Source organism: Ochotona curzoniae, unplaced genomic scaffold (genome assembly GCF_017591425.1).
Source record: "Ochotona curzoniae isolate NIBS_2020 unplaced genomic scaffold, NIBS_Ocur_1.0 scaffold_2453, whole genome shotgun sequence".
Classification (NCBI taxonomy): domain Eukaryota; kingdom Metazoa; phylum Chordata; class Mammalia; order Lagomorpha; family Ochotonidae; genus Ochotona; species Ochotona curzoniae.
This window is the reverse complement of record NW_024467094.1, coordinates 31096870-31114418: the sequence shown is the minus strand read 5'-3', so window position 1 is coordinate 31114418 and position 17549 is coordinate 31096870. Positions and strand designations below refer to the sequence as shown.

At 63.3% G+C, this 17549-nt stretch overlaps 2 protein-coding genes and 1 long non-coding RNA gene across 7 annotated transcripts in view; 1 reads left to right on the top strand and 2 right to left on the bottom strand.

The window, feature by feature from the left end:
- Positions 1-486: 486 nt before the first annotated feature.
- Positions 487-1398, top strand: GJD3 (gap junction protein delta 3). Its single transcript, XM_041000763.1, has one exon. The coding sequence runs from the start codon at positions 487-489 to the stop codon at positions 1396-1398; it is 912 nt and encodes a 303-aa protein (XP_040856697.1).
- A 3707-nt stretch (positions 1399-5105) lies between these two features.
- RARA (retinoic acid receptor alpha) overlaps positions 5106-17549 on the bottom strand; it is a 42159-nt gene continuing 29715 nt past the window's right edge. For 3 of the 5 annotated variants that reach the window (XM_041001440.1, XM_041001439.1, XM_041001442.1), the window contains exons 3-9: positions 12070-12218; positions 10738-10879; positions 8769-8929; positions 8495-8671; positions 7593-7797; positions 6751-6909; positions 5106-6591 (exon numbers count right to left, since the gene is read on the bottom strand). In XM_041001440.1, the coding sequence (XP_040857374.1) occupies positions 6374-6591; positions 6751-6909; positions 7593-7797; positions 8495-8671; positions 8769-8929; positions 10738-10879; positions 12070-12218 (1211 nt within the window). In that variant the 3' untranslated portion in view covers positions 5106-6373. Of the gene's footprint in view, positions 6592-6750; positions 6910-7592; positions 7798-8494; positions 8672-8768; positions 8930-10737; positions 10880-12069; positions 12219-16632; positions 17310-17549 lie in introns of those variants that run through there. The other 2 variants (XM_041001443.1, XM_041001444.1) reach the window with 2 other exon arrangements.
- Positions 10880-12055, bottom strand: LOC121170341. Its single transcript, XR_005885948.1, has 2 exons — positions 11311-12055; positions 10880-11278 (listed from the first exon to the last, which is right to left on the bottom strand). It is a non-coding gene; the product is annotated as an uncharacterized LOC121170341 (long non-coding RNA).

Sequence of the window (17549 nt, the reverse complement as noted above, 5' to 3'; positions counted from 1 at the left end):
CCGGGGGGGCTCTGGGGACCAGGGAGTGTGTGTGTGCTGGGGGGGCTGCCAGGGAAGGGGTGGGAGAGGGCCAGGCCGCAGCCCCTCCACGCTGGGGCAGGAGTGACGGCCGACACCTGGACGCAAGCCCCCCGAGAGGGCTGGGCAGGGGGGGCTCGCTCTGCGTCAGGCCTTGCGAGGACCAGGGCCTGGGGAAGGGGGCCCGCCTTCCGGGGTCCCCTCCCCGCTGCCCCAAGTCCCTCCCGGAGGCCCAGGCTGGGCGCACCCAGCACCCACGGGCCCCCGCTGGAGGCCTGCCTCCCCAAGCGCGAGTCGGGGAGCCCCAGAGGGGTCACAGGCCGGCACCCCGAAGACAGAGTGAACCCCTGGGAGAGAATCCCCTTGTGAGGCCTCACCTGGAGCTCCCCGTCCCCTTCACCCTGCAGACAGACGAGGTCTGGCGGGCGCGGAGGGGCCGGGGTCCCCCCGCCCTGTGTCTGCAGCGCCATGGGCGAGTGGGCCTTCCTGGGCTCGCTGCTGGACGCCGTGCAGCTGCAGTCCCCGCTCGTGGGCCGCCTCTGGCTGGTGGTCATGCTCATCTTCCGCATCCTGGTGCTGGCCACGGTGGGCGGCGCCGTGTTCGACGACGAGCAGGAGGAGTTCGTGTGCAACACGCTGCAGCCCGGCTGCCGCCAGACGTGCTACGACCGCGCCTTCCCCGTCTCGCACTACCGCTTCTGGCTCTTCCACATCCTGCTGCTCTCGGCGCCGCCCGTGCTCTTCGTCATCTACTCCATGCACCGAGCCGGCAAGCAGGCGGGCGGCGCGGAGGAGGCGGCGGCCGGCGCCTGCGGGGGGCCCGACGGCCCGAGCCCGCCCCGCGCCCCGCGCGCCCCCCGCGCGCCCCGCGCCCCCCGCGCCGCGCGCCGCTGCTACCTGCTCAGCGTGGCGCTGCGCCTGCTGGCCGAGCTGGCCTTCCTGGGCGGCCAGGCGCGGCTCTACGGCTTCCGCGTGGCCCCGCACTTCGCGTGCGCCGGCCCGCCCTGCCCGCACACGGTCGACTGCTTCGTGAGCCGACCCACCGAGAAGACGGTCTTCCTGCTCTTCTACTTCGCCGTCGGGCTGCTCTCGGCGCTGCTCAGCCTGGCCGAGCTGGGCCACCTGCTCTGGAAGGGCCGCCCGCGCGCCGGCCAGCGCGACAACCTCTGCAACCGCGCGCACGAGGAGGCGCAGCAGCTGCTGCCGCCCCCGGCGCCCCCGGCCCCGCACGCCCCGCTCGCCCCGCACGCCCCGCGCGCCGACCCCGACCCCTACGCGCCGCCCGCCTACGCGCACCGGGCGCCGGCCGCCCCGGGCCACGAGGGCAGCGCGCGCGGCAAGGCGTCGCTGGGCACCGACCGCCGGGACCTGGCCATCTAGCGGCCGGCGCGCCGGGACGCCGCAGCTCGGGCCCCACCACGCGCGCGGCCGAGAGCGGGGAGCGTCGCGGGGCGCGTGGACGGGGCGCAGACGCTTGCCTGCCGATCCCGGCGGGAAGACAGGAGGGAGGCCCTCCCCGAGAGGAGGAGGAGGGAAGGCACGCCGGTTGATCCGCATGTTTAATTGGGGACCAAAACAGCCGTGACAGCAGCGTCCCTCCCCCCGCGCGTGTGACTGTGCCCGCGAACACGCGTGCTACACTGCGAGCTGCGGTGTGAGGTCTGTGCAATGTGCAGCTCCCACGTGCGTCCCGGGCATGCAGGCGCTCTGAGCTCCTGGGGAGATGGCCCCGCGACAGCCACCGGGCCCCTTCGAGCTCTGCCCTGCCCAGGGGCATCCTGGTGCCACTCCCTCCCCAAGAGGGCCCGGCTAGAAGGCTGAGGGCGGCGGGGCGGGGGCGTGCAGCCCGGGTCCCACCTGGCACTGGCAGGGCCTGGGCGCTGCAGGGGGATAGCTGGGACGTGGGCACGTTGCCTCCCCCCGCCCCGCCCTGGCGCTCAGTTTCCCGCCAGAATGAAGGTGCCCCCGGACCTACCCTGCCCGCCAGCCCCTGCTCCTCGCCCGTCTCCCCCCACCACCTCAGTGTCATAGTTCCTGGGACACTTCCCAGAACCCACGTGATGATGTGACGGAGCAGGGGTCACTGTCTGACCCCTGGCCCCTGCTCTGCCTCACCCTCCCCCAGAGGCTGGGCTCGGTGCCTCCCTGGGGAGAGACCCTGTACCCAACGGCTACGTTCCCTCCCAGCTCCTGGCACCCAGTAGGTGCTTAGTAAGTATGTGGGGGCACACGACTCTGAAGATGCCCCACGCACTGAGTCTGTCACCAGCAGCTCCCCAAGGACAAGCGTGCGCATGTCCACGATGCATGTGCAGCTCACGTGGGCAGTCTCCAGCTTCCCATTAGCCACGTGACGAGACAAACCAAAAGAGGGGCTGGCGTCAGAGCACAGCGCCTTAAGCTGCTGCCTATGACGTCAGCATCTCATTTGAGTCCCGGCAGCCCCACTTCCCGTCCAGCTCCCTGCTGAGTGCTGGGAAAGCAGCAGAGGAAGGGCAAGTGCTCCCTGCACCCGTGCGGGAGACCAGCTGCAGTTTCCGACTCTTAGCTGTTGCAGGTGTTCAAGGAGTGAACCAATGAATGAAGATCTTTCTTTCCCTGACCCTGACAGTAATTCACATTAAAAAGTTCTTTTAGCCCGGCATTGTAGCCTTAGAGGCTAAAGTCCTTGTCTTGTACACGCTGGGATCCCATATGGGCGCCGGTTCTAATCTTGGTGGCCCTGCTTCCCATCCAGCTCCCTGCCTGTGGCCTGGGAAAGCAGTCAAGGACGACCCAAAGCTTTGGGACCCTGCATCTGCATGGGAGACCTGGAAGAAGCTCCTGGCTCCTGGCTTCAGATTGGAGCTCAGCTCCAGCCGTTGTGGCCACTTGGGGAGTAAATCAATGGATGGAAGATCTTCCTCTGTCTCTCCTCTTCTCTGTGTATCTGACTTTCCAATAAAAATAAATTAATCTTCAGAAATACTTTTAAAGGGAAAATAAAATAGATGAAATGCACACCCCCCCTATATTTTCCCTAACACAGTATATGTCGATGTTGCTGTGCCCACATGCCCTCAGCGCCAAGAAGCCTGCCTTGCGCTGTGTCTCGGCCTCCAGGCGGGGAAGCGCACCTCGCCGCAGACAGCCTCGCCTCCAAGGCTCCCGCCGCTGTGGCCAGCAGGGACAGCACCCGGCCCAGGCCACATGGGAAACAGAAAACAGCTACATCAGCAAGTGCTGAGGGCGGTGGGAGAACCCCCGGGGGTGGGCAGGGCCTAGCCAGGAAGCAGTTTCAGGAAGAAGCTGCAAGTAAGTGGAGGGGGCGAGCAGGTGCCTAAGGTGGAAACGCGCAAGGAAGGGCAGGTGGGCGGTGGAGGCCAACAGGAGGCTGCTGAGGGGCCTCGCTGCTGGGCCCTCTGGCTGGTACCTGCATCCGCTCGCTTGCCTCCACCCAGCTGAGCCCCTGTCCGCGCCCAGCTTGCTGTGCCCACTCCTTCAGCCTGTGGCGTCCAGGTTTCCCTTGCCACTCTGCTCCGACCTCCGCCCCGCCACAGCCCCCCCAACCCCGCATGCCTCACTCACCTGCTGTCACTCCTGCCCGCCAGGTCCAGCCCCGGGCCGGCTTTCACTTGAGCCGCTCCCAGCCTGCAGAGCCAAAGTGGAAAATGCTTAAAGCGCTGGGGCAGCTGATGACTTCTGGCCCCAGGAGGCCACTTCTCCCCACGCCCTGACCCGCTCACACTTCTTGCCCTCAGAGTTGCAGCTGAGAGCCACCTCCTCCAGGAAGCCTCCTGGGCTCTGACCCCAGCCTGGTTACAAGCTCTTGAGGCAGCCTCCCGTCGGCCATGGCAGGCAGGACTTGGTCAGTGCCTTCCAGGCTGCACAGTGGGCATTATCTCTGGCCAGGTTCTTCTGGAAAGAACTTATGAGCCACCCATGAGCAGACTCAACAGAAGTTCTCGGGGGACCCAGCACTGTAGCCTCGCAGCTAAAGTCCTTGTTGAACACAGCGCTGGGATCCCATATGGGCACCAGTCCAGGATCCCCTTCTTGGTCTCCACATGGGTGCAGGGTCCCAAGGCTTTGGGTCGTCCTCTACTGCTTTCTCAGGCCACAATCAGGGAGCTGGATGGGAAGTAGAGCTGCCTGGATTAAGAACCGGCGTCCATATGGGATCCTGGTGTGAAGACTTTAGCCGCTAGGCCATGCTGCCGGACCCCAAATAAGGCTTTTTAAAAGAAGAAACTATACATGGAGGTGCCTCCAGCCATGCGCTCTAGCTTGAGTTATGTGAGGAACGGCCGCCACCTGGTGGTTCAAGTAGGAATGGCAATGACCTGCGGTGCAGTCCCCAGTGAGGCTGTTTGGTAATTCTACTGAAGCTACTTCTGAGGCTTCAAACATCCGGGTAAGGTCCCTGGGTTGGCGGTGGGAGCCCCGAGTGCTGGTTCCAGATCAGCCAGCACCCTGCCGCGTGATCCTGGGCAAATCCTCCACCCTTTCTGGGCAGAACTGGCCTGTGAGGGCCATCGGGGGCCTGTCACACAGCCCTCCCAGCTGGCAGCATCCAGGCTGTCTGCCATCTGCCCTCTGCCTCGTGCCCACACAGTGACCTTAATAACAGGGCAAGTGGCATAAGAGCATCTCCAGAAAAGGACGGAAGGTGGCCTGGCCACCTGAGTCCTTGCAAGCTGGTGTTGTTGCCAGCCCTTGACCCCACTCACGCTGTGGAAGCCAAGTCTGTGGTCACTGCCAGGAAGCAGCTCCTAGCGCTAGTTTCCTAAGGGCCAGGGAGCAGGGGCAGAGCTACAGTCCCCGAGGGAAGAGGCCTTTTCTCCCCTGCCGTCCCCACGTCCACACGGGGGCTCCTTGGTATGGGCAGTGGGGAGTCCCAGAGCCAGGGCTCCGCAGAGTGGGCCTGCTCCCCTTCCTCAGGACCCCCAGGGACCACCCCCCAACAAGGCAGGCCCAGGGCAAGTATCACTGGCCAAACCCTCAGCCCCTGGGTGTTCACACTCGACCCCTCTGGGCCGTCACCCCACCCATCCCCAAGTCCCCAACCCAGAGACAGAGAGGGCGGAGGCAGCAGGCCGAGGCACAGGTAGAATAAATAGAACTTTATTCTTTATCCAGTAGATCTCAGTGGAAAGTCCAACAGTAACAGGTGCACCAGCGGGCTCCAGGGGCAGGAGACCCCACTCCCTGGGCGAGGAGGGCAGGGCACAGCCAGCTCCTCCCAGCCCAGGGGTGCAGGGACACGGGGCTGAGGGACCCCCCTGTAGGCCCGTCCTGCGGGGCAAGGAGGGGGCGCAGGTGGGGAGCATGGGGGGCAGGCCAGGGAAATGGAGGAACTCAGGCCAAGGGTGGGCCATTTACTGTCCACAGTGTGTGTGTGTATTGTGTGTGTGTCTGGGGACCCCGTGGGGTGCTGGTGCTGTGAGGGAGGACATGGGGCAGCTCAGGCCTCCCCGACCCCCAGCTGGCCCCTTCACAGTGGGGCAGAGGGGCATGGACACGCTGGGTCCTGAGGGGAGGGGTGTGAGGAGGTCGGCCCAGAGACCACAGGGGGTGCAGCAGGTGCAAGGGCCAGGAGCCCCTCCTGCTCGGGCTGCCCCCACTCAGTGGTTGGGAAGAGGTGGAAGGGGCATGGAGGAGGGGCGCTGGGCCTCGGGAAGCGAGCATTTCACAGTTTTAAGGAGAAAAGGGAGGAGAAAAGGAGGGGGAGGGCTGGGGGGCGTGAGGAGTGGGCGGGAGAGCAGGAGCCCCTGTGAGCCACGCCCCTCCCCCAGGACCCGCACCCCCAGCTCTGGATCCAGCTCCCCCCAATACACAGCACAAATTCCTTCAGTATAAATGTGCTTAAAATGAAAATTCTTATTTAAAAAAAAATCAAAACAAAAAAAATTAAAATAAAAACAAAACCAGCAAGAATTAATACCTGGGGTTGGTATGGTATATACAGGGAAGCCCACCCCGGCCCACCCCACGAGTCCCCGGCCAGGGGGGTGATGATGGCTTTGTGAGCTGGGCGGGCAGGGAGCCAGGTCCGGGTGTTTGCTGGTGATGAACACGTGCGAGGTGGGCAGGCAGCTGTCCCGAGCCACACGAGGCACCCCCATCCTGGGGCCAAGCCCGGGGCTCCACTCAGGTCACAGCTTCGCCCCCGACGTCTGTCCGTCCGGGACACAGGCCTCGGTCTGGTCCGAGGAGTTGCTGCCTTTTTCCTCCTGCCTTCTGGGGAAGGCACCCCAACCCATGCCCCACAGTGGGGGACAGGGCTGGCAGGGGGCGCATGGTCGGTCGGCAGAAAGGCAGAGAGAAGCCGGGGTGGCGTGGGAGCGAGGGCCATGTCCACAGAGCACAGGGGTGGTCACGGGGAGTGGGTGGCCGGGCTGCTCCGGGTGGAACTGGGGCTGAGGCTGGGACTACAGCTGCCGGGCGGGGGCCCCAGGCCGCCCTCGTCCCTTCCAGGGCCGCCCTGCTGGCTGCCCAGAGTGTCCAGGCCCTCCGAGTTCTCCAGCATCTCCTGGATGAGGGGTGGCATGGAGCCCGGGATCTCCATCTTCAGCGTAATCACCCGCTCAGCCCCTGCAGGGAGGGAGGGCGGCTGGAGGTCAGCGAGCGGGTCCCGCTGTGCCCTGGCCTGCTCGGGGCAGCTAAGAGGGATTTGGGGTGGAGGGTAGCACGGGTGGAATCAGGTTGTGGGATCTCAACCTGGTCAGGGGGTGGGGGGCAAGAGGTACTCACCCTTTGCGCTGATGCTTCGCAGGTCTGTGATCTTCATCAGCATCTTGGGGAACATGTGGGGGCGGCTGGGCCTCCGCTTGCGCACGTAGACCTTCAGCGCCTCGAGCAGCGGCTCCTGCAGCATGTCCACCCGGTCTGGCTGCTCCAGGTCCTGTCGGTCTGCGGAGCACAGGGCCGCCCTCCCTGAGCAGCTGCACTTCCACACGCGGACACCGGGGGGCGTGCTGACGCCAGGCCAGAGTCCGGAGCCGCCCTGCAGGGGCTCAGGCAGGGAGGGCTGGGCTGGAGGTCCGGGGGTTGCCAACCCCCGCCCAGGGAATCTCAAAAGTGAGATAAAAAAGCTGCAGGTGGGGGTGGCCCCAGAGTCCTCCCACCAAGTCCCAACACAAGGCGGCACCCTCAGTCCAGCAGTGGAGCTGTCCGGGCCAGCCTCCCACCAGCAGCTACACAGGGCAGAGATGCCAAGAATAACAGCCATGGGGTCTTTCTCTGGGCACCCTTGTTCACCATCTCCTCTGCCCCCCATTTCATCTTCCCATCAATTCCAAGGAGGCCAGCACTGCCCGCATTTTATTGAAACAGAGGCCGAGATGGGACAAGTTTGGCAACCAGCTCAAGGTCACAGGGCCAGCCAGGCTGGAAAGCTGGGTGCCCAGACCTCCAGCCCTCACTCCCAAAACCCACCAGCAGGGGGGCTTCCAGGAAGCACCTGGACCCTGCCCCTCTGGGCCTTGGGGGTCCTTGAGTGCATGATAGCTGAGCCTTCCCAGGGCTGCAGAGCCTGCCTGCACCCCACCCCACCCCGCCCCTGGGCCTGGCCCTTCAGCGCCCACCCTGCCCACCTCCACAGATAAGGCAGATGGCACTGAGCAGCCCGGTCTCGGCATCGTCCATCTCCAGGGGCAGCAGCTGGTTAGCGAAGGCAAAGACCAAGTCGGTGAGGGGTCCGAAGCCAGCGTTGTGCATCTGGGTCCGGTTCAGGGTCAGCCCGTCTGAGAAGGTCATGGTGTCCTGCTCAGGCGTGTACCGCGTGCAGATCCGCAGGATCTGAGGACAGAAGACACACAGGTTTAGGGACACGGGCCTCATTCGGCTCTCCAGGCCCAGGCTCTCCAGATTCCCAAAGGAATCCTCCACTGTGACAGCCACGTGTGGCCAGGCAGCACCTACCTACCGCGTGCTCAACACGACCTAGGAACTAAGTTTGGTGCTAATTCATGTGGTCGTGAACAGTCACACGTGAGAGTGGCGGGCGCCCTGGGCAGTGTGGCCTCCGTGTGGGGAGGCTGTAGGGACCCTGGGGTTTCCAGGAGGTAGGGTCTGTGGCGGGTCTCAGGCTCCAGTTCCCAGGCCCACCTGAACACACACGTGTACCCGAGCACCTGCTTAACCATTACTGCTTCTAGAGCGCAGGGATGAGCGGGGCGGGAGATGCGGGCAGGGGCGGGCAGGCTCCTGCAGAAGCACACACTCCCACCCCACCAGACCTTCCAGGCCAAGCAGAGCACACAGCAGCTTCTTCTAATCCCTCCCCACCGCAGCAGGCAGGCCTCCCGGCAGCAGGCCGTCCACCTCCTGCTCTTCATTCAGGAACTCCCTCCTGCACAAACTGCTTGGTGCTCCTCCTCCAGGACCCCTCAGGCTGGGAGATGATGCCTGGCAGAGGCTATGTACCCCCAGGCACAGGTGGACAGCAGGGCCAGGAGCAGCTGGGGGGACTGGGGGTCCAGGCTCTGCCCCTCACCAGGATGTCCAGGCAGGCCGCCTTGAGGAGCGTGATCTGGTCGGCGATGGTGAGGGTGGTGAAGCCGGGCAGCTGCTTGGCGAACTCCACGGTCTTAATGATGCACTTGGTGGAGAGTTCACTGAACTTGTCCCAGAGGTCAATGTCCAGAGAGACACGTTGTTCTGAGCTGTTGTTCTGGGGGAAGGGGAAGAGTGAGGTCCTCCTTGCCGCACTGCCCACGGCCGCAGCCCCCGCGGGCCAGCCCGCTCGAGGACCCGGGGGCAGGCCGTACCGTAGTGTACTTGCCCAGCTGGCAGAGGGCGGGGAAGGTCTCCTGGTGCGCTTTGCGCACCTTCTCGATGAGCTCCCCGACCTCGGGCGTCAGCGTGTAGCTCTCAGAGCACTCGGGCTTGGGCACCTCCTTCTTTTTCTTGTTCCGGTCGTTCCGCACAGCTGTGGATGGGGGGGTGGGGACAGGGGCCAGGCTGGAGGACAGCTGTGGCAGCGGCCCGGCCCCAGCCCCAACTCTTCTTCCATCGAAGGAGGTCACCGTGGCCGTCCACACACACACACACACACACACACACACACAAGCATATCACAGACACACCATGCACACAGCCAGGTGAGCATCAGCACACATTCCAGCCCCGCACACCCAGCTGACCCACACACACAGCCCTGTCCCAGCGGCCTGAGCTGTCCCCCCAACAAACCTGGAAAGGTGTACCCCACGCAGGACCCTGCTCCTGCCTTCTGGAGCCCTGGGGGATGCCTGGGACGCACTAGGAGAAGTCCCTTGGGCAGGCAGGGAATGGGGCTCCCCAAGCTGAGAGTTGGGGCACAGGGCAGGAGAGTCCCTGGGCCCATTAGCCGGGGAGCTGACAAATCACCAGGGGCGCTGAGCCGCACACACCACTCGGCTTTAAAGAAGCGATGGGGTCGTTACCAGCCGATTATCCCAGACACACAATCACTCACAGGGCCAGTGGTGGCGGCGGCTGCCACGGGAAGAAGGGGGGAGTTGGGGGGGTGCAGGGGCACGGGGAGGGGGGTGGGGGAGGGGGTGCTGGCATAATTTGGAGATCACTCATGTCGATTCTGCAAATTCAATAAAGTGCAGGGGAGAGGAGGCAGAGGGAGAGGGAGAGTGGGGGGATAATTTGGGAAGAGAAAATTGCAGCTGTGACAAGACGTTTATCATTCGGAAGCTTTAATTCTATTGAAATGGCAGCTGCTCAGCTCCGGGGCAGAGAGCAGCCAGCCGGGAGAAGGGGAGGAGGGAGAGAAAAGGGGGGTTGCTGGGGGGGAGGGAGAAGGGTCCCCACCCTGGTCCTTCTGTGATGAAGGGAGTGGAGAGGTGGCAGCAGAGGGAGGAGGAGGTGAAGGCCCTCAAGAAAAGGGTCCCAAGTTGTCACCCACTGGGCATCAGCAAGCCACCGCTTCTGGGGTACGGGACAAGGCACCCTGGTCTCCGGTGGCAGGAGGAAGCGGGATGCTGCAGGATGTTCCACTTCTATGTGAGTCAGAAACCACTTCTGCTCCCTCATGCCCCCACCCCACTTCCTCCTGCACTACCCTCCCCACAAAGGGCTAGGGGGTCCTGCAGACCCCTCCCCCTTCTTCATCCCCCAAGGCTCGGGCTCCATGGCAACGGCCACGCAGACAAGGAGGCGTCTGTCAGCGTCATTTATCTCTGACATCATCAATCACTGGTCACCAAGGCAACACCCATGCTTCAACACAAGAGGGTCTCCCTGTCCAGCCCTTCCTCCTCCCTCCCTCCCTCAGGCCTCAGCTGAGCGCAAACCAGAAAGCCCCATTCCTGGGGGACCTAAGAGGTCCCAATGCAGCCTTCTTCAAATTCCAGATCGCCAGCTTAACCAGATCCCAGGCCCTCCCCACCCCACTCCTGGCCCCCATAACCCATGTATCCTCAGACACTGAGCCAGCACCTCTGGGACTTCAGGCTAGGAAGGGACTCTGAAAGAAAACAACACACGGGTACACACACGTACCAACAGCCCAATGTGCAAACGGGAGCAGTTACACACACACTGGACTCTCCTGTCAGCCTGCACACGCATATGCAGCCAGTGAGGCCCGCTTACACTCAGGGATTCAGGTCCCTGCAGGCACACACACATGCATGCCCAGACAACACATGTGCACACATGGCCACACAGCCCAACTCGCCCGGCCTGCGTGGACACCAAGGGTCCCAGCTGGACCAGCCTGGTCTCTATCCCCACACCACTCACATTCCTTGGACATGCCCACTTCGAAGCACTTCTGCAGCCGGCAGTACTGGCAGCGGTTCCGGGTCACCTTGTTGATGATGCAGTTCTTGTCACGGTGACACGTGTACACCATGTTCTTCTGGATACTGCGGCGGAAGAAGCCCTGGGCAGGGGTGGGAGATGAGGGGTTAGCCAAGTCACCGACACCCAGGGCACGCAGCGCCCGGCCCAGAGGCTCAGCTAGGGGAAGCGGGCCAGGTCAGTAGCTGTTCTTCCAGCCTGTTTCCCAGTACCCACCTGGTGCTGGGGGAGCTAAGCCACCCCTCCCTCACCCCGCCCTGAGAAGTCTGGTCCCTGCCTCAATGCTATGGGGTGGCAGTCTTCTACCAGCCTCCACCTGCACACACCTGCCTCTTCCCCTCGAGGGACAAGGGCCGTGGGCTGCAGGAATGGGAATACATGGGGGGACCAGCTGGGAGAGGTGAGACCCTGGAACGTACAACTGGCATTCAGAATGCAGGAAGCAGAGAGGCCCGGTGCAGGCTGACCAGGGCCAAGGCACCTTGGGAGCCAGGCAGCATGACGTACAGTCACCAGCCAGCCAGATGGGCACCAAGCACTCTGGGGAGGCCTTGGGCTGGGCAGAGGCTCCACACACCAGGCAGAACGAGCCAGGGCCTATGCCTGTACCCCTAACCTGTGCCCCATACCTGGAACAGGGGCAGGGGCAAGGGGAGCTTCCCTAGGCTGCAGGACAGCCCAGAGCCCCAAACTGTATCTAGAAACCAGTAGTGAGGTTCTGTTGCTAGAAAGGAGGAAGAGGAAGATCTGGACTCAGAGCTGCTGGGAGGGCTGGAGCCCGACCCAGGGTGGCAAAATGCAGACGCTGGGGGAGCCCAGAGCCGCAGTACCTGAAGGCAAGGCCAGGGCAGGGTGCCCGCTCCCGCCTGCCGCCTGCCAGGCCGCCATGGTGAGGTTCAGGCAGGGCCGCCGGGGGCAGGCCTCCTGGGTCCCCAGCCAAGAGCCGGTCTGCAGCCAGCTCACCATGGCAACCTGGGCAGCGGTGGCAGAGCAGAGCACGCCCTGCCAGCTGAAGCGTAGAGCCAGGGGAAGAAGCTGAAGCAGGAGAGGACCTTTGGTTCTTGGGGTGGTAGTGGTGGGATGGGGCTGCTCGTCTCTGGGGGGTGTTCTGTTGCTGGCACCCCCTCTCTCCAAGGCCCATGTCCACAAAGAAGCAGGAGTGCTTTCAGGGACAGTCGCTGCCCTCAGCCAGATACTCCTGGCATTTGGTGGCGAGGACACCCCACGGATCACATCTCTTAGAGGGCCCTTCCCAAGGCTTCCCCATCTCACCTTGCAGCCCTCGCAGGCGCTGACCCCATAGTGGTAGCCTGAGGATTTGTCCTGGCAGACAAAGCACGGCTTGTAGATGCGGGGAAGGGGAGGTGGGGAGGGGGGGCTGGGCACGATCTCCTCCGAGCTGCTACTCTGGGTCTCGATGGCTGCAGAGAGAAGAGGGGAGGGGGTGGTTGGGGGGTGCAAGCCCTTGTGTCCTGCTCAGGAAAGGCCCCTGCACCCATCACTCCTGTCTATACACACAGGACTTCATCTCCAACCCAGAAAGCTGGGAGATCATGAACCATCAGACTGTGTGTGTGTGTGTGTGTGTGTGTGTGTGCGCGCGCGCGCGCCCATGCTATGCCAAGGGGTGGTGGGAGGGGGTCATACACCCCCCAAGTTAGGAAGGAGTTAAGGCTGGATGAGGAGGGAGGGAAGACGACACAAGCTAGGGGCAGAGGAAATGGGGGTCAACAGGATATTCAAAGCCAGCTACTCCCTCACCCCCTCTGCTTCCGCCCTCCACCCCTCTGCCAGCAGCCAGAACCCCTCCTCCACTCAAACAATCCCCCAGGCTGCCCTAGCACCCAGGAGGGTGTGCAAAGCAGAATCAGGAAGGCTCGGACCCAGCCAGTGGGGACTTCTCCAAGAGGTAGCAAGACCACCTGAAGACACAGTTATCAGGGGTCCCAGAAGCTGATTGCTCCAAGTGTCCCTGGCTTAGGGGAGGCTGTGTGACAAAGGGGGTCTGTTCCCATCAATGGTCTGTCTGTCTGGCTTCAACACTACATCCGGGTAACCACCCTCTCCCCTCCCAGAGGACAGCCAGGAGGGGTGACCCAGCCAGCAGGAGTTGTCCCCACTGACCAATAGCTCCCCAGGGCCTGGTGCCATGCCATCCCGGGCAGACCAGGGCTCGGTTGGGGTCAGTGGTGCAGTGTGCTAGATGAGAACCATCCAGCCATCTCCAGGGGCCCTTGCCACATCTACCTATCCAAGACCAAGGATGGGCAAGGATGCGACTCTGATGGGCCGCCTCCACACCCCTGTGCACAGCTGCTGGGCCAAACATTCTGCAGACATGTCCCTCAGAGCACCCAGCTCCCAGCTCTGGCAGTCCTGGCATCCCTTGTCTGGTCAGCCTAAGTTAAAAGCTCTGCTGGGGTCCCATATCCCCTTTTCCTGCCAAGAGATAGTGGGTGCCCACCACCACCACTGCTGCTCCCACAAACTCAGCCCTGATCTCCCTAACCTCTGCCCTTCACCCAACACCCAGCTGCCCTGATCCGCCCCCCCACTTCACTCTCCCCAGGCCAGATGAGCAAATCAGACAGGCAGGGAGGCTTGAGGACGAGGGGGCAAGTGGACAGGGGTTGGGGGGTATGGGGGAGGCAGAGGGGTGAGCCACAAAGCAGCTCTTTGTTGTGCTAACTTTTTCCAAGACGTAAAAAAGCAGTAACAATAGACAAGCCAGACTGGTGTGCGTGTGTGTGGGGGGGTTCCAAGGACAAGAGGGTAATGGGGGAGCATGGCCCAGAAGCCTGGTCAGCATTCCAACAAGAGGAAGCAGGCCCTGACCTCCCTCCCCACCTCATCCACCCTTTGCCCTGGCCCCACCTCTGCCCAAGGCCCCACCCCTAAAGTAAGCCAGGCTGGAAAAGGAGGCAGGTCCCTGTCGGGAGGAGGGAGGCACTGGGGCCAGAGCGGAGGCTCCCACACTTTGGGAGCCCAGGCAAAGTCCTGAGGGTGTGTGTGCAACTGGAAGAAAACTGCTTTTGAAAATGGTTCTTGGCAGAGATGACCCCAATTCAGGGGTAACATTTGGCCCAGGGACGGCGCCACTGACTGAAACACCCCAATTTGAGAATGTACCCCACCTGTGTCCCAGGTAACCCAGCTCTAATATTTCTGGCTTTGCCCTTTGAACCCAGAACTGGGGGCCTCAGCCTCCAGCCAGCAGCCTGGGGCGACCAGCGGCAGGACCAAGGCACAAGTGTGTGTGTGGCGGGAGTCGGGGGTGGTGATGCTCCAGGCAGGCCTCTCACCTCTCCTGCACCGAGCTAAAGCTGGAGCTGCCCCCATCTGGCGTTTCCCCTGACCTCACTGCCCACAGGCCCTGGCCCACTGCAGAGGGCTCAGGCTCCAAGTTCCAGAGCCTGATGGAGGGCTGGACGCGGCCCAGGAAGCCAAGAGTTCTGCTCCTCCCTCCTGGGCGGCAGGCCCCCCCCCCCCATTCCCCACGCCCCAGAGCTGTTCGCAGGCTCGCACAAGGGGCCGATTTCCTGGTGGAGATCAGCAGGAAACCAGCCGGGCCCCAGGCCAGCGACTCCCCTCCCAATCCAGCTGGCGCCCGCCCCTCCGCAGCTCCCTTCACAGCCCCTGGGGTGGAGATGGGGGCTCCGGGCCCTTAGCACCGCCCTTCCTCCTCTTAGGGAGAGAGGGTGTGGGTTAGCGGGGCTGGGGCAACAGTCCTGGGTGTAGCCCCAGCGGAAGCAGGCCCCTGGCCCAGCGGCCGCCTGATAAGCATCTCTCCCCTCCCCCCACTACGGGCATCCACGTGCTTCACATTCTTGGACGTCTGGGAGCGGGCGGAGGCGTGAATGTTGCAGACTGGTGGGGGACAGATGGGGAGCCACATCCTGTACACCCCCTGTTCTCGTGCAGCAAGAGGGGGTGCTGAGGGAAGGGGAGGCAAGGTTCCAGGGCTCTGCAAGACCTAGGAGGTCTCCTCCCAGCAGCCAAGCCTCTGTCCTCTCTCCCCACTTTGGCGGGAGGGGTCCGGGTGGGGGTGGGAGGATGGAGGGGTAGAGAATTCTCTGCTAGGGGGCTGCAAGGCAGGGCCAGTCACCAGAGGCCTCCACCCACGCCAAGCAGTCCCTTCTAGTAAGGCTGGTCTTGCCCTTACAAACTCCATAGGCATTTTTCCAGTACCTCAGAGCAGCTTTCTACCCGCTCAGGCTTTGGGCCCTCCTGGGCACCCTGCACCTACCCAGGAACAGGAAGCCCAGGTCTCCAGCTCTACCCTACCCCAAACCCCACTTCCCCATGTCCAGTGGTTGGAGGAGTTCTCGCCTGTTCTGCTCCTCCTCCCCCTCTGGCCAGTGCCAGGAAGAAGTGAGCTGTCCCCATCCTTCAGCTAAGGCAGCCCCAGGGCTGGGATCCCAGCTTCCACCCAGTCTAATGGAGCCAGTAGAGGAAGGGACAGCCCTGCCAGCACAGAAGGGGTGGACCCTTCCCTCCAGTGCTGAGAGAATGGTCCTGGTGTGATACCCCCCCACACACTTCTGTGGCTCCTTTCCCCAAGTCGGCAGAGGGACAGTCACTCTCCCCTGTGTAGCTTCGTGGGCTTTTTCTGCCCTGGGGGTAAAGGTCATGAGGCAGGACCACAGGGAAGGCAGAGGTGAGTGGGTCAGCACACCTCCAGTCCCATCCTAAACCCAGGAGAGAGAGGTGGGGAAGAGGAATCCTTTGCCATTTGACCTTCTTCAATCTCCCAGGGTCACTCTACTCCCTTCCCTAGCCAGCAGGGGGGTGGGAGAAGCTGGGCAAGAGCTGAGCCCAGAGCTGTTAGCAACCTGAGCACCCTACAATAACCTCTCCCCGTGTCTGCTCCCACAGCCCCAGAGCAGGGCAAACACAGGCCCAGATGCACCCGTGGCCTCAGGGCCCCTGGGTGAGCACAGAGTCCCTCCCCCCCGGGGGGGACTCGGGGTGCCAGGGCTCTCTCCTCAGTGCCCCTCTTAGGAAGTGCAGTACCAGCCCTATCCCCAGGTGGAGACAAAAAGGTGGGTAACAAAAGGACACCAGTGCTGGGCTGGGAGGTGAATTCCTTATTTCAGAGCAGTCCTAGACCCACAGGAACAAACTCACCCCCAGAGGGGAAAGAAAAAAAAAACGGATTAGGATTAGAGGGAGGATTTTTTTCCCACTGGACCATTTATAGGACAGAAGCCACCCAGATGCCAAGCAAGTGTCGTCCCAGGACAACCCCAAACAGCCCTCCCCGAGGCCTCTGCACAGTGAGGGTGGCAGAGGGTGTCCGGTGAAGTTGCTCCTTTCTGCCACACCCCACTGTCAACACCACAGACGGGGAGAGCTCCCCAACACCGCTGCGATGACGCAGGCACAGCAGCTGTCACCACCACCCGGGAGGGGGCTCTCCCCCAGGGTTATGCGGGGGGTGGGGTCTGAGCAAGTGGGCCCTCCCCCTAGGAGTAGACAAACCCAAGGCAGGACCCTCACCCAGCCCCCAGCCTGCGGGGAAGCAGCTAGATTCCAGGCCAGGCGGACAGAAACCAGACAGGGGGCTGGGGACTGGGCTCTCCTGTCCCTTGGAATGAGTGGGAGAAAAGCGCGAAGTCTCAAAGTCCATAACTGAAATAGCTGCCGGGATTACGGGAGCAGGGGGAGGGGGTCCGAGGGTCCCGCTGCAAGACAGACAGGGAGGTGAAGGGCAGACACACGACACCCTCGCCCCCACAACTCCAGGACCCACGTCTCCCGACATAGGCACGGGAACGCCCACTGCCCACCCTCGTCCCCGCTTCCTACAATGGCAGAGGGACGGCCGGTACGTACAGTGGTTTGAGCCATTCCAAAGCGGAGTCCGGAGCGGGGTGGAGTAGGGGCCAGGGGCGGGGAGCCCCTTCTCCGGAAGCAAACAGGCCCGGTTCTGGTTATAAAAATCCACCACTAGGAAGGGGTTAGGGGTGGGGGTGAGCCCCCCCACTTCCACACTCTCGTACATCGTCCCCCACGACGAGGGGTCCTTGTGGGAAAGAAGCGCGCGCTGCCTCGCTCACTCAGCCAGTGGAGCCATCCAGGCACAGCAGGTGGGGGCGAGGGGTGCAACACCGTCCCCTCGCCCCGACTGGCCACCTGGGCAGGGGGCGCCCGCTGCCCTGCAGTCCCCGCGCCAGAGTCCGCCAGTCGTCGTGCGCCAGTCCAGGTGAAAAGCGCAGAAGTTGTGCGTGCGGTGGAGGGTGGGGGAGAGGTGAGTCCCTTGGTTCTCCCGGGGAACGCCCGGCACAGGTCTTGCAACCCAGTGGCTTCACCTCGAGGGGCGCTCCGGTCTCCCCAAGTCTCGATGTCCCACACGGAGCACCCCGACTCCCCAAGCCTGCAGCCCTGGGGGCGGGCTCGTCGCACGGTGCGGGGAGGGGGGGTGTCACCCAACACTTCCTCCTGCTGGCCGGGGCTCCCGGGCTTCTCCAAGGCGAGGATTCCGGGTGGGGGTGGGGACCCCGAGGGCTCCGCCTCCGCAGAGCCGGGGGCCGCAGCGGCTCTCTGGGGCTCGGCCGGCGCGCCGCGCCCCCTCCCTCCGCCCCGCCTCGTCCAGGCGCCGCCCCTGCCTTAACCCTTGCCTGGCAGCTCCAGCCGCCGCGGTAAAAAGCACCGAACCAAGCGAAAACCGACATGCGGACAGGCGAATGAGGGAGAGCTTGAGAAGGGGAGGAGAAAAAAGAGGAAGAGAAAAAGGCACCAGAGGGGATGGA

What these genes read in the sequence shown, in the direction of transcription:
- GJD3 (XM_041000763.1), top strand. Translation starts at nt 487, where the DNA reads ATGGGCGAGTGGGCCTTCCTGGGCTCGCTGCTGGACGCCGTGCAGCTG.